This window comes from Malaclemys terrapin, chromosome 5 (genome assembly GCF_027887155.1).
Source record: "Malaclemys terrapin pileata isolate rMalTer1 chromosome 5, rMalTer1.hap1, whole genome shotgun sequence".
Classification (NCBI taxonomy): domain Eukaryota; kingdom Metazoa; phylum Chordata; order Testudines; family Emydidae; genus Malaclemys; species Malaclemys terrapin.
The window spans coordinates 85,300,918-85,322,298 of record NC_071509.1 but is presented as its reverse complement, the minus strand read 5'-3'; the positions used below and the strand labels follow the sequence as shown (position 1 = coordinate 85,322,298).

Genomic DNA, 21,381 nt, shown 5'->3' with positions numbered 1-21,381 from the left:
CCTCCCTGGCCCCTGCTGAACCGACCAGACCTGCTGTCACAGGATCACGGCTGACTCTTGCACCTCAAACTTGCGTCCCTCCATCTCACAGCATGGATGTTGTGTGGCTGAACCCAGATGAATGGGCCTATTCGGAAGGGGTCCAGAAGGTCCTCCTCCAGAGTAGAAAGCCCTCGACTAGGCAGACCTACTTGGCAAAGTGGACGAGGTATTCCTGCTGGGTGGCCGCACAGGGCATCTCCCCTTTGCATTCTTCAGTGTAGTCGATCTTAGACTATCTGCTTCATTTAAGAGCCAGGGCCTGGTGCACTCCTCTATTGGGGTGCAACTGGTGGCTATTTCGGCCTTTCATCTGCCAATCCAGGGGCAGACAGTGTTCTCCCATGACGTGACTGTCAGGTTCCTTAGATGCCTCAAGAGGCTCTTTCCTTAAGTTCGGTTCCTGACCCCTCAGTGGGATCTCAACTTGGTTCTGTCCAGACTCACGGGTCCGCCCTTTGAGCCTTTGGCCTTATGCTCCCTGTCCTATGTATCATGGAAGGTAGCTTTCCTGGTGGCAGTGACGTCAGCAAGGCGAGTCTCCGAGCTGCGAGCCCTGACTTCAGAACTACTGTACGTGGTCTTCTATAAGGACAAGCTCCGGCCCCACCCGGCCTTCCTTCCCAAGGTGATGTATGCTTTCCACATGAGCCAGGACATCTTTCTTCCAGTCTTCTGTCCTAAGCCCCATGAGACTAATGAAGAGAGGCACCTTCATACTTTGGACGTAAGAAGGGCCCTGGCTTTCTACCTAGATTGGACAAAACCTTTCTGTAGATTGACTCTGCATTTCATCTCTACAGCTGATAGGATGAAGGGCCTCCCAGTGTCCACGAAAAAGATTTTTAACTGGGTCACACCTTGCATTCGGATCTGCTGCAAGTTAACGGGAGTCCCTCCACTGCCGATCGTCAGAGCCCACTCAACTAGAGCACAGGCATCCTCGGCGGCCTTCCTGACACAAGTTCCGATCCAGGATCTCTGTAAAGCCACGACGTGGTCCTCAGTATGCACGTTCACAGCCTACTATGCCTTCACGCAACAGGCCAGGGACAATGCTAGGTTTGGCAGAGCTGTATTGCAATTTACATGTCTGTGAACTCCTTACCCACCTCCAGGAGTACTGCTGGGAGCCACCTAAGTTGAATGGACATGAGCAATCACTTGAAGAAAAGGCCATTACCTTTTTCTGTAACTGGTGTTCTTCAAGATGTGTTGCTTATGTCCATTCCACAACCCGCCCTCCTTTCCCCACTGTCAGAGTTTCTGGGTGGAAGGGGCCGGCAGTGCCCTATATGTCGCAGCATACGCGTGCCACTCCAGGGGGTGCCAGAACTGGTCCCTTATGGATACTGCTGAGGGAAAAACTTCTGGCCCCAGTGCATGTGTTGAGCACGCACACCTTAGTTGAATGGACATGAGCAACCCATCTCAAAGAACACAGTTACGGAAAAAAGTAACTGTCTTTTATAATGTCTACAGCAAAGAAAGTTTGTGGAGAGAGAAAATGGAGAGTGAAAACAATTCAAATAAAAAAAAAAAAAACTGATATAGCCCTGAGATTGTTAGTTATCCATATACTGTAATAGTCTGTCTACTAATCACATAAATATGTTTATGCTATATATAATGTATTAGAAGAAAATTTCTAAGCTTTAGTTTATGAACATGAGAGAGAATATCATTCAAAACATTAGAAGAAATTAGGTAAGCAAGAACTATTTAGCAAGTTTGTCACGTGTAAAAAGTGTGTGTGTATCCATCCATGCACGATTGCTAGTGGAGGGGACACTCTTTCAATTGCTAATGATATTTCTTAGAACTATCTGACACTGGCCACTGATAAAACAATTATGTGGGTTTCTTTGATTAGTATTATTTTGAAGTCTCCAGCTTTGTTCATAGCAATGATTTTTGTTCCAGCAAATGCCTGTGAGAGCCTTGGGGCTCACAGAAACAATTTTCATTGTTTAACCACTATTTGCAGGTTTCTTTTTAAGAATTCATGGAAGGCTTTATATTCAGACGCTCATGGAGCAACTGAGTCTTCATTATGAAGTGAAATGTCTCTTCGTAGTCTTATCAGCTAATGAGAGAGCTTTCGAAGATACTTCTGCTGGCTAAGTCTGAGTCTGACTCATGTAGGAAAATGTCAGAACATGATGGCTACCACTGCTGAACTATTACCTGCATTCTCCTCTTCGTGGATTTAAGTGTGTTGATCTTAAAAAATGACTCATAACTCTGCTGCCACTATTATGGTTTCCCAGGAGTCTTGTTTCTTGTTGCTATATCCTGTTAATTCCTCTCCATTAACCAAACAAGTACTGGCAGCTTAGTACTCCAAAACCCTTAGGACCTTTTCAACCTGATCTAGCCCCCAAAATAGGCAGTGACTACTTGCAAATCCTCCACACTCTTCCCAGTTAGCTTTCTCCACTTTCCAAAAAGCTTTTAAATGTAAATCCATTTGGAGTCTCAAGGCTTTTCTCTGCTCAAAACTTTCTCTACAAATGCAAAAACCCCTCAGGCAACAAAAATAAAACCAAAAACTGGCAGAGACTAATAACAAATGAAGCAAAAAGTCAGAGCAAAAGCACACTTTTGCCACTGTGGATTTCTTCTCTGTCATGTGATGGGGTGATTCCCCTGAATGACAATTTCATGCTTAGTTTTAATGCATAGTATTAAGTAACTAACTTTTTGTCTTCTGCTTTTACTCATCAGGGAAATCTGTCGTACAAATATCCAGGCTTATGCGTTAAAGAATAAGAATTAGAGGACTTCTGATGGAATTACTTCCTAAACCAAGCCAGATAGCTAAATTTGACCCCAGTGTGTATAGTTACTACTTTAAAGGAGCTTTTTGTCACACATTGAAGCACATTAGGGTTTAGGCTTAATGCTCTCTCTCAACATTAACATCTCAATTCTTGAACACTCGAAGAACAATTTTTGCAAAAGCCTAGGTTTTTAATAAGCTTTTCTAGCTCAATGGGGAAATCTGTGTGGTTCTGCTTAGAAAGCTTGAGGCAAACACACAATCCAAAGAACTTTTAAAATTTATAAAATGACATAGCCAGTCTTCTAATGACTAGATTTCCATCCAGCTCACTTGGCAGGAAACTACCCATGAAAGGCTTAGGTCATAATAACTGGACACTCTTTTATGGTGTGAAGGCACAAAATTGCTGTACTTGATGTACCCTGAATGTGACATTTCAGTGGCTGCACATAGATTCAACAGTACTTGAAAAATGTTTTGAGATCTCAGGATAAAGATGCCTGATAATATTTTTTGCAAGTGTCTAAATTCCATTTTCAGAATCACCTACATCCTGGTGCAAGTCACTTGGACTTGGGCTCCTAAGTGACTTAGGTGCTTTTGAAAATGGGACATAAGCTCCTAAGTGACGTAGACACTTTGATAATTTTACCTGAATTCTTTAGAAAGCAAGGTTTAGATAAAAGAAAGAGCCCTCTAGTTATAAAGGAAATAGCTAGAAATAAACTGTTATACAAAAAAAGTGGGTATTTTTTTTTTTAAAACTCCATTTTCACATCTAGTATCTTCAGTCTAGTAATCAGAAATATCATTGAAATCATCTGCTGTTCAAAAATATCCAATCTATAATACTAGTGGGAAAGGAAATGCTTGTTATAAACACTCATCTGTTTGCTGTTTTATTATTTGTACTACATAGCACCTAGAAGCCTGAGTCATGGACCAGGACCCCACTGTAAGAGGTGCTGTACAGACAAAACAAAACAGTCCTTGCCCCCAAAGAACTTACAGTCTCAGACAACAGATGGATACAGAGCATGCACTGCAAGGAAACAATATGGTCAGCATGATAAGCAGTGGTATGAGCACACCAGTGGGCTAGCCGTTGTCAAGGTTATTTCAGGTATCATGACAGAGGACAATTTTAAGGAGGGATTTGAAGAAGGATAATGAGCTAGCTTTGTGGATGTTTACAAGGATCTACTCCCTGTTATATGACACAAACTGAAAATTTTGCACATATCTTAACTGGATTTTGCAGTGTGTTTATCATCAGGCTTTTGGATAATTTACTTAATGTATCATCATACATAGATTGCAATTCTGAATTACATGCAGTGCCCATAATGCAGTTTTTCATGGCTGTATAGTGAATATAAGAAGATAGTATTTAAATCTCAAATGCTGTTCAGATGGAATTTCTTCTTATGTGCTACACTGAATCAGGTTGTAACTATGACAACCTAGCAGACAAAGCTGCACTCAAAGGTGCTCTTAATATACTGCTGTGTTTAGTCGGGAACAGGTTTAATGTATGAAATGTAATTCCTTTTGTGAGATATTAGTCTTTATTAGCTATATCTGAAACAATTTTTTTTTGTTGGCTATAGTTAAGTATGAACTTAATAAAACATACCTGGTATTTCTTATTGAGCTACAAAAGCTTGTTACAAAGCAGAATTTGTATAGCATCCCTTACATTGGGTCGGATCTTGCCTGGGGCTTCCAGGTGCAATTGCAATACAAATAATAATAATAATTAATAGGAATGAGCTCATTGCATTTCCCTTGCTATTTTTAACATGTTAACTGAAAGTCATTTGCAACAATGGGAAGTAATGTTTTCTTTATAGACACCAAAACAGTTCTTGTTGCTTTTTTCTATTTCCTTTGGAGAACATGTTTAGATCTGGATGTGGGTGACCAAGTGTAAAAGCTAGAGTAAGCTCCTACCTTATGGGAGGAAAAGTCCTCTCACATATACTAGAAAATGATCCTCTCAGTTACTCTAGGTTTTGCAGAACCATCCTGTAGAATTCTGTCAGGTAGTTCTAAAATCCTATAGAATTTCATAGCCACTGATGTCTCTTGTGTAGTAATTGCTATAGAACCCTATAGTTTTCTTCCCTACTAACTTCTATGGGACTTTTTCCAAAAAGGCCATCAATATTCCTGGCTGCTTTCTTGCTGCTCATCCTATACATGAGCTGATAAGCAAACCTGCAGTCTGATCTGTCTTCAAAGTGTGGTTACAGGCTGCCAGTTGAACAGAGCTACATGAAGGATTTGGGGGCAAATTTTGCATATGGAAGTAGAGTAGTGGTAGAGTATAATATTAGATCACATTTGGGTCACTGCTATGGTCCTGGGATTAATGCACACAATAAGCAAGGTAATGGTAGTCAGGGAAACAGCAGGCAGGACTATTACTTGGAGAGAGGGGAAACAAAATGAAATCATTTCTGCCATCTTTCTGTCGGCTGTTCCCCTGGGTGAAAAGATTATATTACGATTACATGTATTCTTACTGATAACCAAAAATTGGGAGGGAATTTCTGACATTAATTAATGTTTCTCCAATTTTTTTTCTTAGAGCCACTGGAAAGGAGTTTGCACTGAAGATTATAGACAAGGCAAAATGCTGTGGAAAGGTAGGGTACACCCATTTACATGCGACAGGAGTAAAAATAGCGTTCACAGCTCTTCATTAGTCAAAGTGGTGTGTGTTGGGAGGGGTGGGGTTGGGTTTGATAGAACTGTGACTGCTTTCAGAAACATGTGTTTAACATTAGCAGGATTATTTTCCATCCAAAATGCAAACAATAGAAGTAGTAACTGTGTTAATCTAGAAGATAATGGAACAAAAACAAACAAAGATTGTAATTTATTCTATTGGACTAACAAAGAAAATGTGCAGTATTTCCACAATTGTTCTTCCTTCATTGGGCCAAAATGGAATAAAAAGAGAAATGCGAAAGTACAGTATAGTGACTTTGATTGTAAAATCTTTGAAGGATGAAGTGTGTGTGTGTGTGTGTGTGTGTGTGTGTGTGTGTGTGTGTGTCCAGCACCTAGCATAATGGAACCCAATACTGATTATGAAGGCAATTCAAATTATAAAGGCCCCGAAGTATGTCATGACTCACATCAACAATAGTAACCATTGTAAGCAAAGTTAATATGGGATAAATTCCTACAGTCCTTATTCAGTCAAAATACCCTATTCTTTTTCGAGTGCTTGCTCATGTCGATTGCATTTTAGGTGTATGTGTACCAACATGCCCAGTCGTCTGAGATTTTTGCCTTAGCAGTATCCGTAGGGTCGGCTGTGGCACCCCCTTGAGTGCTGCGTCCATGTGTTGGTATATAGGCACCGCCAACCCTATGCCCTCTCAGTTCCTTCTTACTGTCCATGTCGGTTGGTTGGAGTGCCTTGTCTTGCAATCACAAGAGCGTTAGCGGTTCTTCAACAGCCCATTGTCTGTCATTTTCGTATATAGTTTAGGTACTTAGTTAGCTTTTAAGTTAAGAGTTAGGTTAGTTTGGTAGTTAGTCCAGGCTGGGACTTTGCCCCAGAGTGAGGCACACCCCGTTCTCTCAGATTCAAACCATGCTCGTCATACAACAGGCTGATGCCTATTAGTGACCCCCATGACCATTGTCTGAAGTGCTAAAGAACAAGAAGGCCGACCGGTGAAGGCCCCAATGCCTAAGGGCAAGCTGATTATGGGACTGCCCCATAGGGTCCCTGGACCGCAGATGTAGATCCCAGTCTCTGCAGCCTAGGACCCTGGCACCGCATTCCTGGTCTCCGGTCAAGAGGCCCAAGTCCCCGACACCACGTTCTCCCACTAGGAGACATGGGACACTGAGGTTGAGGCACTGGTCCCTGTACCACCGGTACCAGCGAGCTTCTCATTAAAGATCACCACGGCGCAAATCACCCTTGCCCAGACGGTCTTTCAGACATCCGTTCCCACTGGGACAGGATTGCTCTCGGTCATGGCACCAGTCTCCATCCCCCCAGTTCTGCTCACTGGGCAGGCACCGATCCTCGCCTCGTCGGTCGCTGACCCAGGGTCAGCCGGCAGACTCCTGCATCAATAGCTCTGCCCTGGTCACTGGAAGGGCAATGGTCTGACTCGGACTGCAAGTTCAGCCCCTCGGCAAGGAGGGGTGATTCGCTGTCGACCCGCAAAGCCAGCACGGCACCTGCCACGACGGCATGGCAGCAGGGACAGTGGCCTGCTCAATGGCCGTACTGGAACCCGTGGGGTATGCTCATAATGTCAATCCCGTATTCCCACCAGTCCTCCCTGGCAGCCTCGGACAAACTGCCCCCTGGGGCATGGTGCCAATTCCAACACCGGGGCAGCGCATCAGACTCCAGCACCTAAGGAGCCGTCCCTTCCCCATCAGTGCACTTGTCCTTGTTGTCTCCGGACGAAGTGGTGGCGGGTCCCTCCCAAACAGGCAACTCTCTCTTTCCCCCCCTCCCCCAAATGACTTCAAGGAGCACCAGGCCCTTCTTAAGAGGGTGGCTACCAAATTGAACTTAAAAATCGAAGAGGTCGCAGAGGAGTCTGACTTCTTTAACTTATCCTCCTCCAACAACAAGGCCCAGATTGCGCTGCCTGTCCACCCAGGGGTCCTTAAGATTGCTGTGGCAGACCCCCTCTTCCATTCTGCCGACTTCTAAGAAGGTGGAAAATAAGTATTATGTCCCTGCAAAAGGGTTCAAATACCTGTATGCACACCCTTCAGCAGTGTCACTGGTCATGTTCGCTGTTAATGAAAGGGACAGGCAGGGCCAAGTCACTGGCACATTGAAAAACAAAGATGCCTGGAGACTGGACTTATTTGACAGAAAGATTTATTCAATGGCAAAACTGCGATTTTTTGGGTATCTCACCACCAGGCCCTGTTAGGCAGGTACAGTTTTAACCTGTGGGACTCCCTTAATAAATTCAAGGAGGATCTCCTGCCGGACCGAGCCTAGGGGTTCGCTGGTTTGGTGGACGAAGACACAGCAGTGGCAAGGGGGGTCCTTCAGATGGGCTGGGATGCTACTGACTCAGCAGCCAGGGTGGTTGCCTCTGCAGTGGCCATGAGGCGCAGCTCCTGCTTGCAGTCCTCCGGGTTACCCCAGGAGATGCAGGCCACTCTACAGGACCTCCCATTTTGAGGGAATGGGGCTCGTCTCCGAGCTCAAGGACTTGAGACTCCTTGGCCTTAGAGACTCCTGTGCCACCCTCTGCTACTTGGGCAGCCATACTCCTTTGCAGGCCAGGAAACTGTTATGCCCTCACCTCCTCCACTTCCCCAGTCCAGGTCTCGGGGGACTCCCCGGGTGGGCACCTACAGGATAAAGACCAGGGGTCTAAGTGGCGACACCCGTCGTCTTTCCATTCATCTGCTCATCCTGGGCCTTCCAGAAGCCAAGGAGGCCAAAAGCAATCATTTTGAGGGTGCGCTCAAGGGTGACACCCCAATCACTTCCCAGGATCCACCCTCCCACTCTTTCCTCAACCACCTCCATCCTTTCCAGTCAGTCTGGTCTCAGCTGACCTCAGACTGTTTGGTGTTCAAAATAAAATCATCACGTTACACTCTGCAGTTCGTGGTCAACCATTCCTCCCACCCCCCTTCCCCGTTCTCCTTCAGGGACTTGTCTCAAAAGCAGCTCCTCATCCAAAAGGTTGAGAACCTTCTGTGCTTGGGGTCAGTGGAGGAGCTCCCTCGAGACATGAAAGGAAAGGGGTTCTAGTCCCATTACTTCCTGATCCCAAAAGCAAAAGGGGGCCTCAGACCCATCTTGGACCTGTGTTGTCTCAACAAGGTCTCTCAAAGTTGAAGTTTCGCATGGTCTCCCTGGTCTCCATCATCCTCTCCCTGGACTGGGGAGACTGGTACACCGCCCTCGACTTGTGCATATTTCCACATTTCCATTTTCCCAGGGCACAGGCGCTTCCTTCATTTTACGCTGGGCCAGCGCCATTTCCAATTCATGGCATTGCCATTCAGACTCTCGTCAGTTCTGAGAGTGTTCACGAAGTGCATAGCACCAGTGGCCGCTTATCTGAGGTACTGGGGTGTTCAAATGTACCCGTACCCCAATTACTGGCTAATAAAGGGTCAGTCCTGGGATCAGGTGCAGCAGCATCTCGATCTGGTTTGTTCCACCTGTTGTGACCCGGGGCTGTTAATAAACAAGAAAAAGTTGACCTTAAGTCCAGTGCAATGCATAGAGTTTATTGGAGTAGTCCTCGACTCTACTCAGGCCAAAGCCTTCCTCCCTCAGGCTTGGTTCCAAGCCGTAGTGGACCTCATCTTGTGCATTCAAGCCCACCCCCTCACCACCACTCACACATGCCTGTGATTGTTGGGCCACATGGCGGCCTGCATTTACGTGGTCTGACATGCATGACTCTGTCTGAGGCCCTTGCTGGCGTCAGTCTACATCCCCAACAGACACAGCATGGACTGGGTGGTCAGGGTCCCAGACCATGTACTGTTGTCACTCACCTTGTGGCAGAATCCAGCATTGATGTTGGAGGGGGTTACCTTTGCGGCTCCATCACCGTCAGTGACCCTCATCTTTGATGGTTTGGACCTGGGGTGGGGAGCCCACCGGAGCGATCTCAGCACGCAAGGCCGTTGGTCGAGTTATGATTGCTCCCTACACGTTGTCAGGGAGCTCAGAGCAGTTCGTCTGGCCTGCCAAGCCTTCCTACCTCTCATAAAAAGCAGGCTGGTCCAGGGCCTGAGGGACAACAAAACAACTATGCTCTGTATCAACAAGTAAGGCAGAGCCAGATCATCTGCTCTTTGCCGAGAAGCTCTCAGGCTCTGGGACTTCTGTGTACAACATGACATCCATCTCATAGCCACACATCTCCCCAGAGCTAGGAAGACTTTGGCAAATCGCCTCAGCGTGGCTCTCTCATCTTGCCACAAGTGGTTCTGCCATCCGGAAGTGGTCAGCATCATCTTCCAGAGGTGGGGGACTCCCCAGGTAGACCTGTTCATGTCTAGGCAGAACAGGACATGCCCCATTTTCTGCTAAATGTGGGGGATTGACAGAGGCTCCCTATTGGACGCTCTTCTACTTCCATGGTTGGGGGCTCTGTTGTATGCCTTCTCCCTCCCTCCCTCCTCCCCCCCCCCAACCCCCTTCCCGGCACAGTGTCGTTAATTCACAAGGTCTTCATGAAGATCAAGCAGGACATGGTGAAGGTGATTAACATAGCGCCGGCCTGGCTGCACCAGCCCTGGTTCGGCATGCTTCTTGACCTCTTGGTGGCTGCTCCGTTACAGTACTGCTCAGGCTGGTCCTAGTGTCCCAAATTATGGCAATCTTCTGCATCTGAACCTGGTGGCACTGCATTTGACGACTTGGCTGCTGTATGGCTAAATGCAGAGGAGCAGGAGTGCTCATCTGGTGTCCAACAGGTCCTCTTGGGCAGTAGAAAGTCTTTCACCAGAGCGACCTACCTGGACAAATGGAAGTGGTTCGCCTGTTGGAGCTGGGTAAAGGCATTTGGCCCGAGCAGGTCTCACTGCAGTTAATCCTGGGCTACTTTCTGCATCTCAAGCTCCAAAGCCCATCCCTTTCATCTATTAAGGTCCACTTGGTTGCTATCTCGGTGTTCCATCCGTCGCTCAAGGGTAGGTCGGCTTTCGCCCAGGACATGACTTCCAGGTTCCTCATAGCTCTCGAGCGCCTGTACCCACACATCAGGAGACCCATCCCTCCATGGGACCTGAATCTTGTGCTATCATGGCTCATGGGGCCCCGCTTCAAGCCTCTGGCTCCCTGCTCTCTTTTCCTCCTTCCCTGGAAGGTCGTATTCTTGGTTGCAATAACATCTGCCCACCAGGTCTTGGAGATTAGGGCACTTACCTCAGAGCTGCCCTATATAGTCTTTTACAAAGACAAGGTCCAGCTTCGGCCTCACCCAGCTCTCCTGTCCAGGGTGGTCTCAGTTTCATACAGGCCAGGACATTTACTTACCTGCCTTTTTTCCAAAGCTGCATAATTTGGAGGAGGAGCATAGATTGCATTCCCTAGATGTCAGGAGGGCACTAGCCTTCTACATTGAAAGGCAAGTCAACGCAATTGTTCATCGTGGTGGCTGACAGGATGAAAGATCATCCAGTGTCCACTCAAAGAATTTCTTCTTGGATCATTGCATGCATTCGCTGCTGCTACAATCGGACACAGGTGCCACCTCCGGCGATCCTTACTGCCCACTCAGCCAGGGAGCAAGCCTCTTCGGCAGCTTTCCTATTCAAGTGCCTATCTAGGACATCTGTAGGGCGGCCACCTGATTGTCCATCCACACATTCACGTCCCATTCACACTTACCCAGCAGGCCCAGGACTATGCTGGCTTCAGTAGAGCAGTACTGCCAGCTGCTACCAGGGGTTCTCAAACTGGGGGTCAGGACCCCTCAGGGGGTCACGAGGTTATTACATAGGGGGGTCGTGAGCTGTCAGCCTCCATCCCAAACCCCACTTTGCATCCAGCATTTATAATGATGTTACATATATAAAAAAGTGTTTTTAATTTATAACGGGGAGGTCACACTCCTAGGCTTGCTATGTGAAAGGAGTCACCAGTACAAAAGTTTGAGAACCCCACTGCACTAGACTATGAAATCTGAGCCCACCTCCATTGATACTACTTGTGAGTCACCTAGAATGGAATCAACATGAGCAAGCACTCGAAGAAAAAACGGTTACCTACCTTTTCATAACTGTTCTTCAGTATGTGTTGCTCATGTCTATTGCATTCCCCACCCTCCTATTCCTCTGTCGGAATTGCTGGCAAGAAGGAGCTGAGAGGGCATAGGGTCGGCAGCGCCTGATATACCGCCATATGGGCACGGCACACAAGGGGGCGCCAGAGCCAACCCTACGGATACCGCTAAGGTAGAAATCTCTGACTGTGTACGTAGGTGCGCACACACATAGAATGGAATGAACATGAGCAACACATTTAGAAGAACAACAGTTACGAAAGGTAGGTAACAGGGTTTTTTTTTTTCTTCCTTAGGGCTAAAGACAATTGGAGTGGGCCCCCAGTGATTTGGCAAGCATGGAAGTTTTCAAATAAATAAGACATCTTCCTTATATTCCTATTTTACCTAAAACTTCTGCCTTGTCCCTTATTTTTCCATCTTGGTTGCAGCACCCCCTTCCTTGACCTATATACAGCTGGACTTTCGAAAACAGCATTCTATTGACTAGTGACAACACCCTATCCCTTACAAATAACATTTATTCTAAAATTGTTGTTTAAGCTTTAAGTGGTGAATTTAAAAGTTCAGATTCTGTCAGCTGGGAAACACATCAAACACCTTTCCTGTCTTATTCCCAGGTGTCACAAGCAAATGTTATAGAATTGAGGTCAGTGTCTTTATGAGCATTGCAGGCACAAATTGGGAGGATTTTCTTGGCTGTTTTCTCATCCCCACTATGGTGGAAGACTTTCTTGGGAGTTTCTGCTGCTATACTGATGCTACCCAAGATCTGTTGATCTTGCCATGTCTGGTTGTCTAGTGGATGAAAAAGAATAGTACACAGGTGTTTCAGACTGAAGCATTATGAACACCAGCCTACTGGACTGATTGTGGGACAATTCCTAAGCAGGGAGGCCTGAAAGAAACAGAATCTGGATCTAAAAAAAGTTATTGGACTGAATTTTCGAAAGCATAGATAATAATAAACTATTAATAAAACATTTCTGGGGAGCAAGGCTGGCCCAGTGGTTGGGGCACTGGCTTGGGATATGGGAGATCCAGGTTCAATTCACACTTCCACCACAGACTTCCTGTGTGACTCTGGGCAAGTCACTTAGAAAATTAAGAAGCAACAAATATAAAATAGTAAATAAGTTCTTTTTCTAATGCAATATAATTAACCAGTGGAACTTGCTGTTGAAATCTATCAAGTTCCAAGACAGTTTTAGACACTTTTATCCCAACTAGTGTACTTGCAGATGCTATTCTTATCCACATAAAGATGTTGGTCTTCATGCTACAGGCACTGATCATCACTTGGGGTCAGGCAAGAATACACTTAAGACATAGTATTTTGGATAAATGACCAGATGCATGATGGAAGCCACTTACCTTTCTCTGAAGGTAAGAAGTATAGGACACTCTCACAGGCAGGATCTGGGGCAGATAAAATGGTCTGTTCTGGTATGCCAGTTTTTCTGTTTCTGCAGTGTTTCCATAGGTAGCCCATTTTTTATGGATTGTTGCACAAAACTCTTTTTTGATGCAACCTTGTCTGAGACTGTAAAATCCAGGGATATTTGAAGAGATGAGCTATAGTACAATATAATTATAAATTGCAAATGCTGCATACCCATAGTACAGTGTTCTGCGAGAGGTTTAGATAACATTCCTTCTGTTAGGCAGGAAGGTAGCAGCTATAACAGTGTACATGTCCATGTGCATTACCTGCTTAATGCATTAATCCTAAACTGTCTGTCAGGAGCTAGGAGTCTAATCTTGCCCCTACCCCATTAAATAGACACAGAGAATATGAGATAAGTTACGATCTAGTAAGGTGACTTCATGAATGACCATGGGGAAAACAGTGCTCAAATTGCTTCTCTGTGCTGAGTGTATCCGCACCCATTCCCACATGTCACAAGCCTTAAAACCACCATCTGGCCCAAATATGCACAACCTTTGCATTGAGGATGGTCACTCCTGTCCAGCACAAATGTACTGTCCAGCAATTTGTATCTTGGGAGTTACAACTTTTTAACCAAACTAGTTGATCTTTTCTCATCCATCAGTATACATGTTAATAGTACAATCATTTCTACTTAAATAAATCTTTTCAACTTACACTAAAATCTATTTCAGCAATTTCCCTGAGGAAGAGGTTGAGGCAGCTGTGGAAACTGACATATTTAAAAAGTTTAATGGAATACAGCAAGGACAAGATGATTAAAAATTAATAACCATAAACAGGTCAGCATTTCACAGGACATGTATCAGGACAGTGGTGCAAGAGCATTTTGTAACCTTTGTATAAAAGGTTAATTACAATAGATTGTTACTTAAACCTGTCTAAAGAGAACAATTTAGTGGCTCAGATGAGGCCAAGATAGCATAGATGGTTCTGTGCTGCTAGGGTCAGAATTAAATAGTGTAATGAATTGATTATGTTGGCTATTTGCTCCTAAAGCTGAGATCTTGTTTATAGTAGGATTCCACATTTCACTTGGTTCCTTGGCCCTGCTTTATTTAGGTTTTTTTCATGAATCACAATAGCCAGCATTTTACAATGGCTCCTTTCTGTGGGTAAAGGTCAACCTTTTTAAACAAAATTGTTTCGTTTGTTTTTCTTTTCTCCAGAGCACGTTTGCTTGGAGCAGACTTAAGTTGGGTTGCTGAACGACAATTGATGTTCTTGCAAATTGGGTTTCAAAGGTGCAACCCATTTAATCAATATATGCTGCACCACTCACAGGATGAGATGCATACCTGGTATGTGGGTTCTGGGAAATAGACCCGTTAATTCAAATTAATGAATTATACAGCCATGTGACTGAGCTTTGAGCAGAAAACAAGACCTCTTTATATAGCCCTGCAGAAAAATGGTGAAATAGTGTGAGGTTTTCAGTCACTGCTCATGTACAGTCTGTCATAATGTGTACATATCTACTTCCAGTAATTCTGTTCACAAATGCATGAGGTGCATGTTACTAGTCAGTGTTTTTAATGTGAGCAAGTTCAGACTCCCAATGAGGTGACTTATTTCCCAAAGTGCAAATAACCTCTTGTTTTACACAGGGATGGTTATTAGATTTACAATGAACCGAAAGGTCCCTGTGGAATGTTTTCAGATATTTTAAAAAGAAAAATAGCAAAAATATTCATGAATGAAAGGGAATGTGTGACTTTCTTTAATCTCCAGCATGCAGTTTAGTGGATGGGTGTCTTGAATTTAAAACAAAAAGAAAAAAAAAAACCCTAGAATTAACTTATTTTAAAGCCTTTTTAACTCTAGCATATTTTCATAAAATCATATGATGAGTGTGAATATAATGTAACTGGAATATGCTTCATGCAAAAGGTCTCTTGTAAGGTATCATTACAAAGCTTATAATCTACTGAATGTGGTCATCCAATTTGTATAAATGTATCATTCGTGTATCTGAAACTAGAAATATGAAATAGAACTCTGAGGTCCTATTGTAATTATGCAAAGTGTGGGCCATTAAGGGTAGTTTGGAATCTTGATGGCTCCCATCAACTAGGACAATTGGTTGTAAATAGCTCTATTTACTTGCAAGCCTTCCTGTGAGTCAGGCCAGGAAGAATGAAGGCTTGGGGTGTCCTCTGGTACTGGAATCCATCTTAAACCTGGTGCTTTTCGATTTAGAAGGAGGGGTGGGGACCCAGAGAGACACAAGATTTCTGCCTTATGCCAAAGCTATATAAGGGGGTGGAACAGAACAAGGGGGCGGCAGTCATGAGAAATCCCTTAGCTACCACCTGAGCTGGACAAGGACTGTACCGGGGAAAGGATTGGGCCCAGACTAGAAAGGACTCTAGTGTGTGAAAAAAGCTTATTGGAACATCTGAGGGTGAGAGATTTCATCTGTAATCAGTTTCTTAATGTATTAGGCTTAGACTTACTTGTTTTTGTTTTATTTTGTTTGGTAACTTACTTTGTTCTGTCTGTAATTATTTGGAATCACTTAAATCCTACTTTTTATATTTAATAAAATCACTTTTGCTTATAAATTAACCCAGGGTAAGTAATTAATTCCTGGGGGAGCAAACAGCCGTGCATATCTCTCTATCAGTGTTATAGAGGGCGGACAATTTATGAGTTTACCCTGTATAAGCTTTATACAGAGTAAAATGGATTTATTTGAGGTTTGGATCCCATTGGGGGCTGGGTATCTGGCTGCTAGAGACAGGAGTACTTCTTAAGCTGTTTTCAGTTAAGCCTGCAGCTTTTGGGGGACGTGGTTCAGACATGGATCTGTGTTTCCAGCAGGCTAGCGTGTCTGGCTCAACAAGACAGGGTACCGAAGTCCCAAGCTGGCAGGGAAAACTGGCTCAGAGGTAGTCTCAGCACATCAGGTAGCAGTCCCAAGAGGGTCTCTGTGACCGAACCCATCACAGGAATGTTTTCAGATATTTTAAAAAGGAAAAGAGTAAAAACATTCATGAATGAAAGGGAATCTGTGACTTTTTCTTTAATCCCCAGCATGTAGTTTAGTGGATGGGTGTCTTGAATTTAAAACAAAAAGAAAAGGAAAAAACCCTAGAATTAACTTATTTTAAAGCCGTTGTACCTTCATATGGGGTGGGGGCAGGAGAAGGGGGAATAAAACCTAACCCTAGCACAATATCAAGCTGTTGGAGCTAAAACAATTTCCAAACTTAAATGGGTAAGTAGTTTTCAGGTTCTAAATATAAATATTAAACCAAACAAAAAATAAAACCCATGAAGTTGGCAGCTATTTTGTAAGAGATCAGGTCTGGAAGGAAATACAGTGGTATTAAGAGATGGTTAAAATGTGTCATTTCACCACAACTCTGCAATATAAGTAATATCGTGAAAGACCTGACTCTGTGTGTGTGTGTGTGTGTGTGTGTGTGTGTGTGTGTGTGTGTAAAAAATTAAGAACAAAAACAGGAAAGCTATCACCTGGAAGTTTTACTGGGAGTTCATTGTCAATTAAAATAAACTTTCTTTCCTCCTTTTCCTGACTCAACAGGAGCATCTGATAGAGAATGAGGTATCCATACTGCGCCAAGTGAAACACCCCAATATTATCATGCTGATAGAGGAGATGGACACTCCAACAGAACTCTATCTGGTAATGGAGTTAGTTAAGGTAAGACTATTTCAAGGAATTTTCTTTTTCATTTATCTACACATAATGTGAAGTCTAGGAAAATTCCAATATCACACAGCTCTCAGGAGACATAATCAGATAAGCATTTTGATGAGAACTTCCAATTAATCATGCAAATACTGTTGTTAAATTCCATTAAAATGAACTATTGTTATAATAAAAACAACAACGAGTCCGGTGGCACCTTGAAGACTAACAGATTTATTTGGGCATAAGCTTTCGTGGGTAAAAAACCCACTTCTTCAGATGCATGGAGTGAAAAATCTGAAGAAATGGGTTTTTTACCCACGAAACCTTATGCCCAAATAAATCTGTTAGTCTTTAAGGTGCCACCGGACTCCTCATTGTTTTTGTGGATACAGACTAACACAGCTACCCCTGATAATTGTTATCATTTTTCACCTGGCATTAGACTATTCACATAGCAGGGATTCAAGGTGCTTTTTGTAAGGTAAGTGCCCAATCTAAAGAGAAATCCAAATATAGAACAAGAAGTTATTTGTAACTTTTTAAATTACATTGTTATATCATCACAACACACAGTAAACATGTCACCAGCTTGCAACATTTTTCTCCATCAGCTTTTCTTATTTAATCATTCACATCGAGCGGTGTGAATTACTGGGTTTGCAATTAAGCTATATCCTAAAGACAACAGACACAATTACTAAATAAGTTACACTCCTCTTCACAGACACAGTCCAGAAGCACAAATCTCTCCACTTTAGCTAAAGGAGATCTCCAATTGCTGGCAGATCTACAGCTGGTGGTAGTAATGTTGCTTATCTTCTGTGGGCTGAATGCTAGATATGCTGTCACAGAGAGAAAAATCTTGTGAGCTCCACTTTGCTAACATTGGAGAGTGATACTGCTCTCTTGTGAGCCAAAGGCACGATGAAGCACCTCCATAGAAACATTTTAATGCATAGCATGAACCTGTTACACAAACCAGGGGTTTTTGGCATGTTACTCCTGGGCAGTTTTGTGCCACTGTGCAAAGCGCAGATCATAGAATCACAGGGTTGGAAGGGACCTCAGGAGTTCATCTAGTCCAATATCAAAATAACCTATGTATAAACAAAATGCAGCTGTTGCTCATTATTGTCTGTAACAAAAGATATAAATGCTCAAAGCAGGACCAATCCCTGCATGGGCCGGGGCCAGGTCAGACCCATCCCCAGGAACTTCCCTGGGCTTCAGGAAGCTCCTCCCTAGCTTCCTGTCCTCATTGCTCTCCAGCTATGGGGGTGGGGGTCACTGTACAGCGAGCTGCACCCCCAAATGCCCAACCCCGAGGCATCTGAATTTCCCCCCGCACCCAGACCACTCCCTGCCGAGTCGCCTGCACTCGAATCCCCACTGTGCTGAAGCTCACCCCCCTGCACCAAAATAATTGAAAATGGTGTAATTATAATGTTGTTTTGACAAAATATGCACAATTTTGCAGAATTTTTAATTTTTTGGTGCAGAACTCCCTCAGGAATAGCATATGCAGCAGCAAAGAAGGCAGAATGACTTGCAGAATTATTGTTTAAAAGGAAACACCTGAAGAATATTATATAGAAGAAAAATAGATCCCCTGTTACAATACTTAGCATATTTTCCCCATCATAAAATAAGAAAATATACAAATATACTGAAACAATCCAGAAATTTCTATGTGGCATAGGTCTGATATTTCTTAGTCACTTGTTTTGTGACAAGATAATGAATAATTTGAGTGTCTAGGCCATCTGAGTTAGATTTATAAACCCGTATCAAATCTGAGGCTTCTCTCACACATGCTTGCACACAAATGTACATTCTTATCTCTCGTACAGGAACAATAGCAAACATGCAAACTAGTCTATATGTTAAAACAACAGCAATAAACCCAGACTTTATCATTTATCATTATATTGGATAAAAGTATAAATCAACATTTCAGAAGGTATTGCTATCTAAAAATGTCACTGTACTCAAGAAATTTTTCCGCAACACCTGTTTGCTTGAAACCCCCTGGTGAAGGTTTGTAGCTACTGGCTCAGTACCACTGCTTCATTTCTGACTATCTCTAGAAACAGTTTTTATGTGGCAGATGGCTTTTTTGTTTTTAAGATGCAACTTTAAAAAAACAGGGTAATCTTTGAATATATATCCTGAATTGCTACTGCTTTCACATGTGCTACAATGCTTGGAATTCCACCCACAATCCAGCCAAGTCACTCCCACGGTTGTATCCAAGGTAACCATCATGATGGCACACAACTTAAATTAACTGCAGCAAGTGGAAGCCATATAAATTAAAATATTTCTTTACTACTGTTTTTAAAAATGCTGTTACATACCCCTGAGCTATAATGGATGCTGGTAGGATATTGCACATCAGCTATGCTCAAAAAACACCAGGCAGACTCTGCCATATATTGCATGGGGCAAATATGCTGTGGAATGAAGCACTGTTATCATCCTGCCTCATTCTGATTTATTTTTACTTTTCATAATGTTTGCACTAAGTATTTCTAACATGTACTTATGTAATTATTATTGAGTATTTGCATTCTTCTTCGAGTGATTGTTCATATCCATTACACATTAGGTGTGCGCGCGTTGCGTGCACGGACGTCGGAAACTTTTTCCCTCAGCGGCTCCCGTTGGGCCGGCAGGGTCCCCACCCCGCTCTAGCGTATATATATCCCTGCGGGCCCAACCCTCCCTCAGTTCCTTCTTACTGTCCGTGATGGCGTTGGAACAACTCTGTCTCTCGCTTGAGAGTGTCCCTTAGCGTTAATAGTTAGTGTTAATCTTAGCAGTTAACAGTTCTTTAGTAGTAGTTAAGCTCCTTTGTGTTACGTGTTTGGTCGATCCCGACGCCAGCGCTGGGCGGCGGGGCATGTCGCACACCCAAGGCTTCAAGGCTTGTGCCACGTGCCGCAAGCCTATGCCGATAAGTGATCCCCACGACTCGTGCCTCCGTTGCCTGGGGGAAGCACACCAAAAAGAGCGCTGCAAGATCTGTAAGGCCTTCAAGCCCAGGACTAAGAAAGAGAGGGACTTTCGCCTTAAGCAGCTGCTCATGGAGGCTGTATTACAGCCCTCCACTACGACGCAACAGGCCGCGGCACCGTCAACTTCGGTGCGGAGTGCCCCGGCATCAGTGCGTGATCCGGCACCGGTGGGGCACCATAAGCCGATGGCACTGACACAGCAAGACCGCCCCCGCCACCGGTCATCTTTGCCAGCAAAATCGAAGGGCCAACCCAAGGCCCGAGGACGCTCCCTGCATAAGAGGGCAGCGCCCGCGAAGACCTCGAATGCGCATAAGGGAGTGGCGATCCCAGGACAGATCCCGGTGCCAGTGGCTCCGGGACCGGGAGTAACATCTTGCCAACCTGGACCTGGACTGGTACCGGTGACCTCGGGACCGGGAACGACTGCAAGTGGTCGGTCAAGCCCCGGGATAGGTGCATCGAGTGAGGAGGAAGGGCTGGAGAAGCTTTTGGAACAGCCCTCCACCCTGGACACGTTTGAGGCAGCAAAGGACCTCATCGAATTGTCCGCTGTGGGCCCCCTCCAAGTCAAAGATAATCCGCCAAGACTGCCATCCTGAGGCAAGCCGGCAATGGTGCGCACATCACGGTCACCATCTCGGCACTGTTCACGGTGCCGTACCCGGTCGAGCTCCGCCTCTGTGGACTCCCAGCTACCCTCGGCGCAGAGGGCCGCACAGCCGTCGGGCCCCAACAAACACCCGGCACTGACCCAGCAGCCCTACTCGAGTAGGCACCGGGACGTGTCAGCCACGCGATCCCCAAGACCGACCACTTGCAGTCGTTCCCGGTCCCGAGGTCACCGGTACCGGTCCAGGTCCAGGTTGGCAAGATGTTACTCCCGGTCCCGGAGGCACTACTCTCCGACCCCGGACCGGCACCATCCCACGGCACCACCGTGGCCATCCTGGTCACAGTATGTGGTTTCGGAGACAGACTTGGGCCAGTCCAGCAGATTTGCCCACAGGGCACCAGCCGGTAGGGAACACAAAGCCGCTTGGCACCCACAGTGGGGCCAGCCAGGACAATGGCCATTCTGGACCCCTTGGGCCTACCACCAGCAAGGCCCCCCGTCCAGGACCTCGAGATCTGGCCCCTCGAGACACCGGTCCCGCTCCCCGCAGGGGCGCCCCTCCTCGCGCAAGGAGGTCTCCAGACCACGGAGCAAGAAAGAGCTGACTCGGCACCGAGCCCGCAGAAGGGGCAGGGATAACAGGCATAGACGTAACAACACACCTAACCAGGGCCAAAGCCACGGCAAGCCGCAGCCGGGAAATAAGCAAGGGTTTTGAAGCTGCGATTGAGGACAGAGTACCAACCCTTATACCGGATCCTCCTCTATGTTTCAGGGACCGCCTGTCCCATTTTTACCATGCTTGGTCCCGTATAACATCGGACCGCTGGGTCCTTCGCACGGTGGAGGCGGGATACATCCTTCAGTTCTCCTCACCCCCCTCCCTCCCACCCCCCATCCCTGTCCCTCTTCAGGGACCCCTCTCACGAGCAACTCCTTATGCAGGAGGTGCGGGCCCTCCTCAAAGTAGGAGCAGTAGAAGAGGTCCCTCTGGACCTAAGAGGGAAAGGGTTTTACTCCAGATATTTCCTCATTCCCAAAGCAAAAGGGG

The 21,381-nt window shown here is 45.2% G+C and overlaps 1 protein-coding gene across 6 annotated transcripts in view; it reads left to right on the top strand.

The window, feature by feature from the left end:
• The window catches only part of DCLK2 (doublecortin like kinase 2), a 144,006-nt gene that overhangs the window by 98,027 nt on the left and 24,598 nt on the right, over positions 1-21,381 (top strand). For all 6 annotated transcript variants that reach the window (XR_008445203.1, XR_008445204.1, XR_008445202.1 and 3 more), the window contains 2 exons: positions 5,418-5,475; positions 16,587-16,706. Coding sequence is in view for 3 of the 6 variants with exons in the window: in XM_054030853.1 (XP_053886828.1) it covers positions 5,418-5,475; positions 16,587-16,706 (178 nt within the window). In the remaining 3 variants the exon portion in view is untranslated. The remainder of the gene's footprint in view (positions 1-5,417; positions 5,476-16,586; positions 16,707-21,381) is intronic.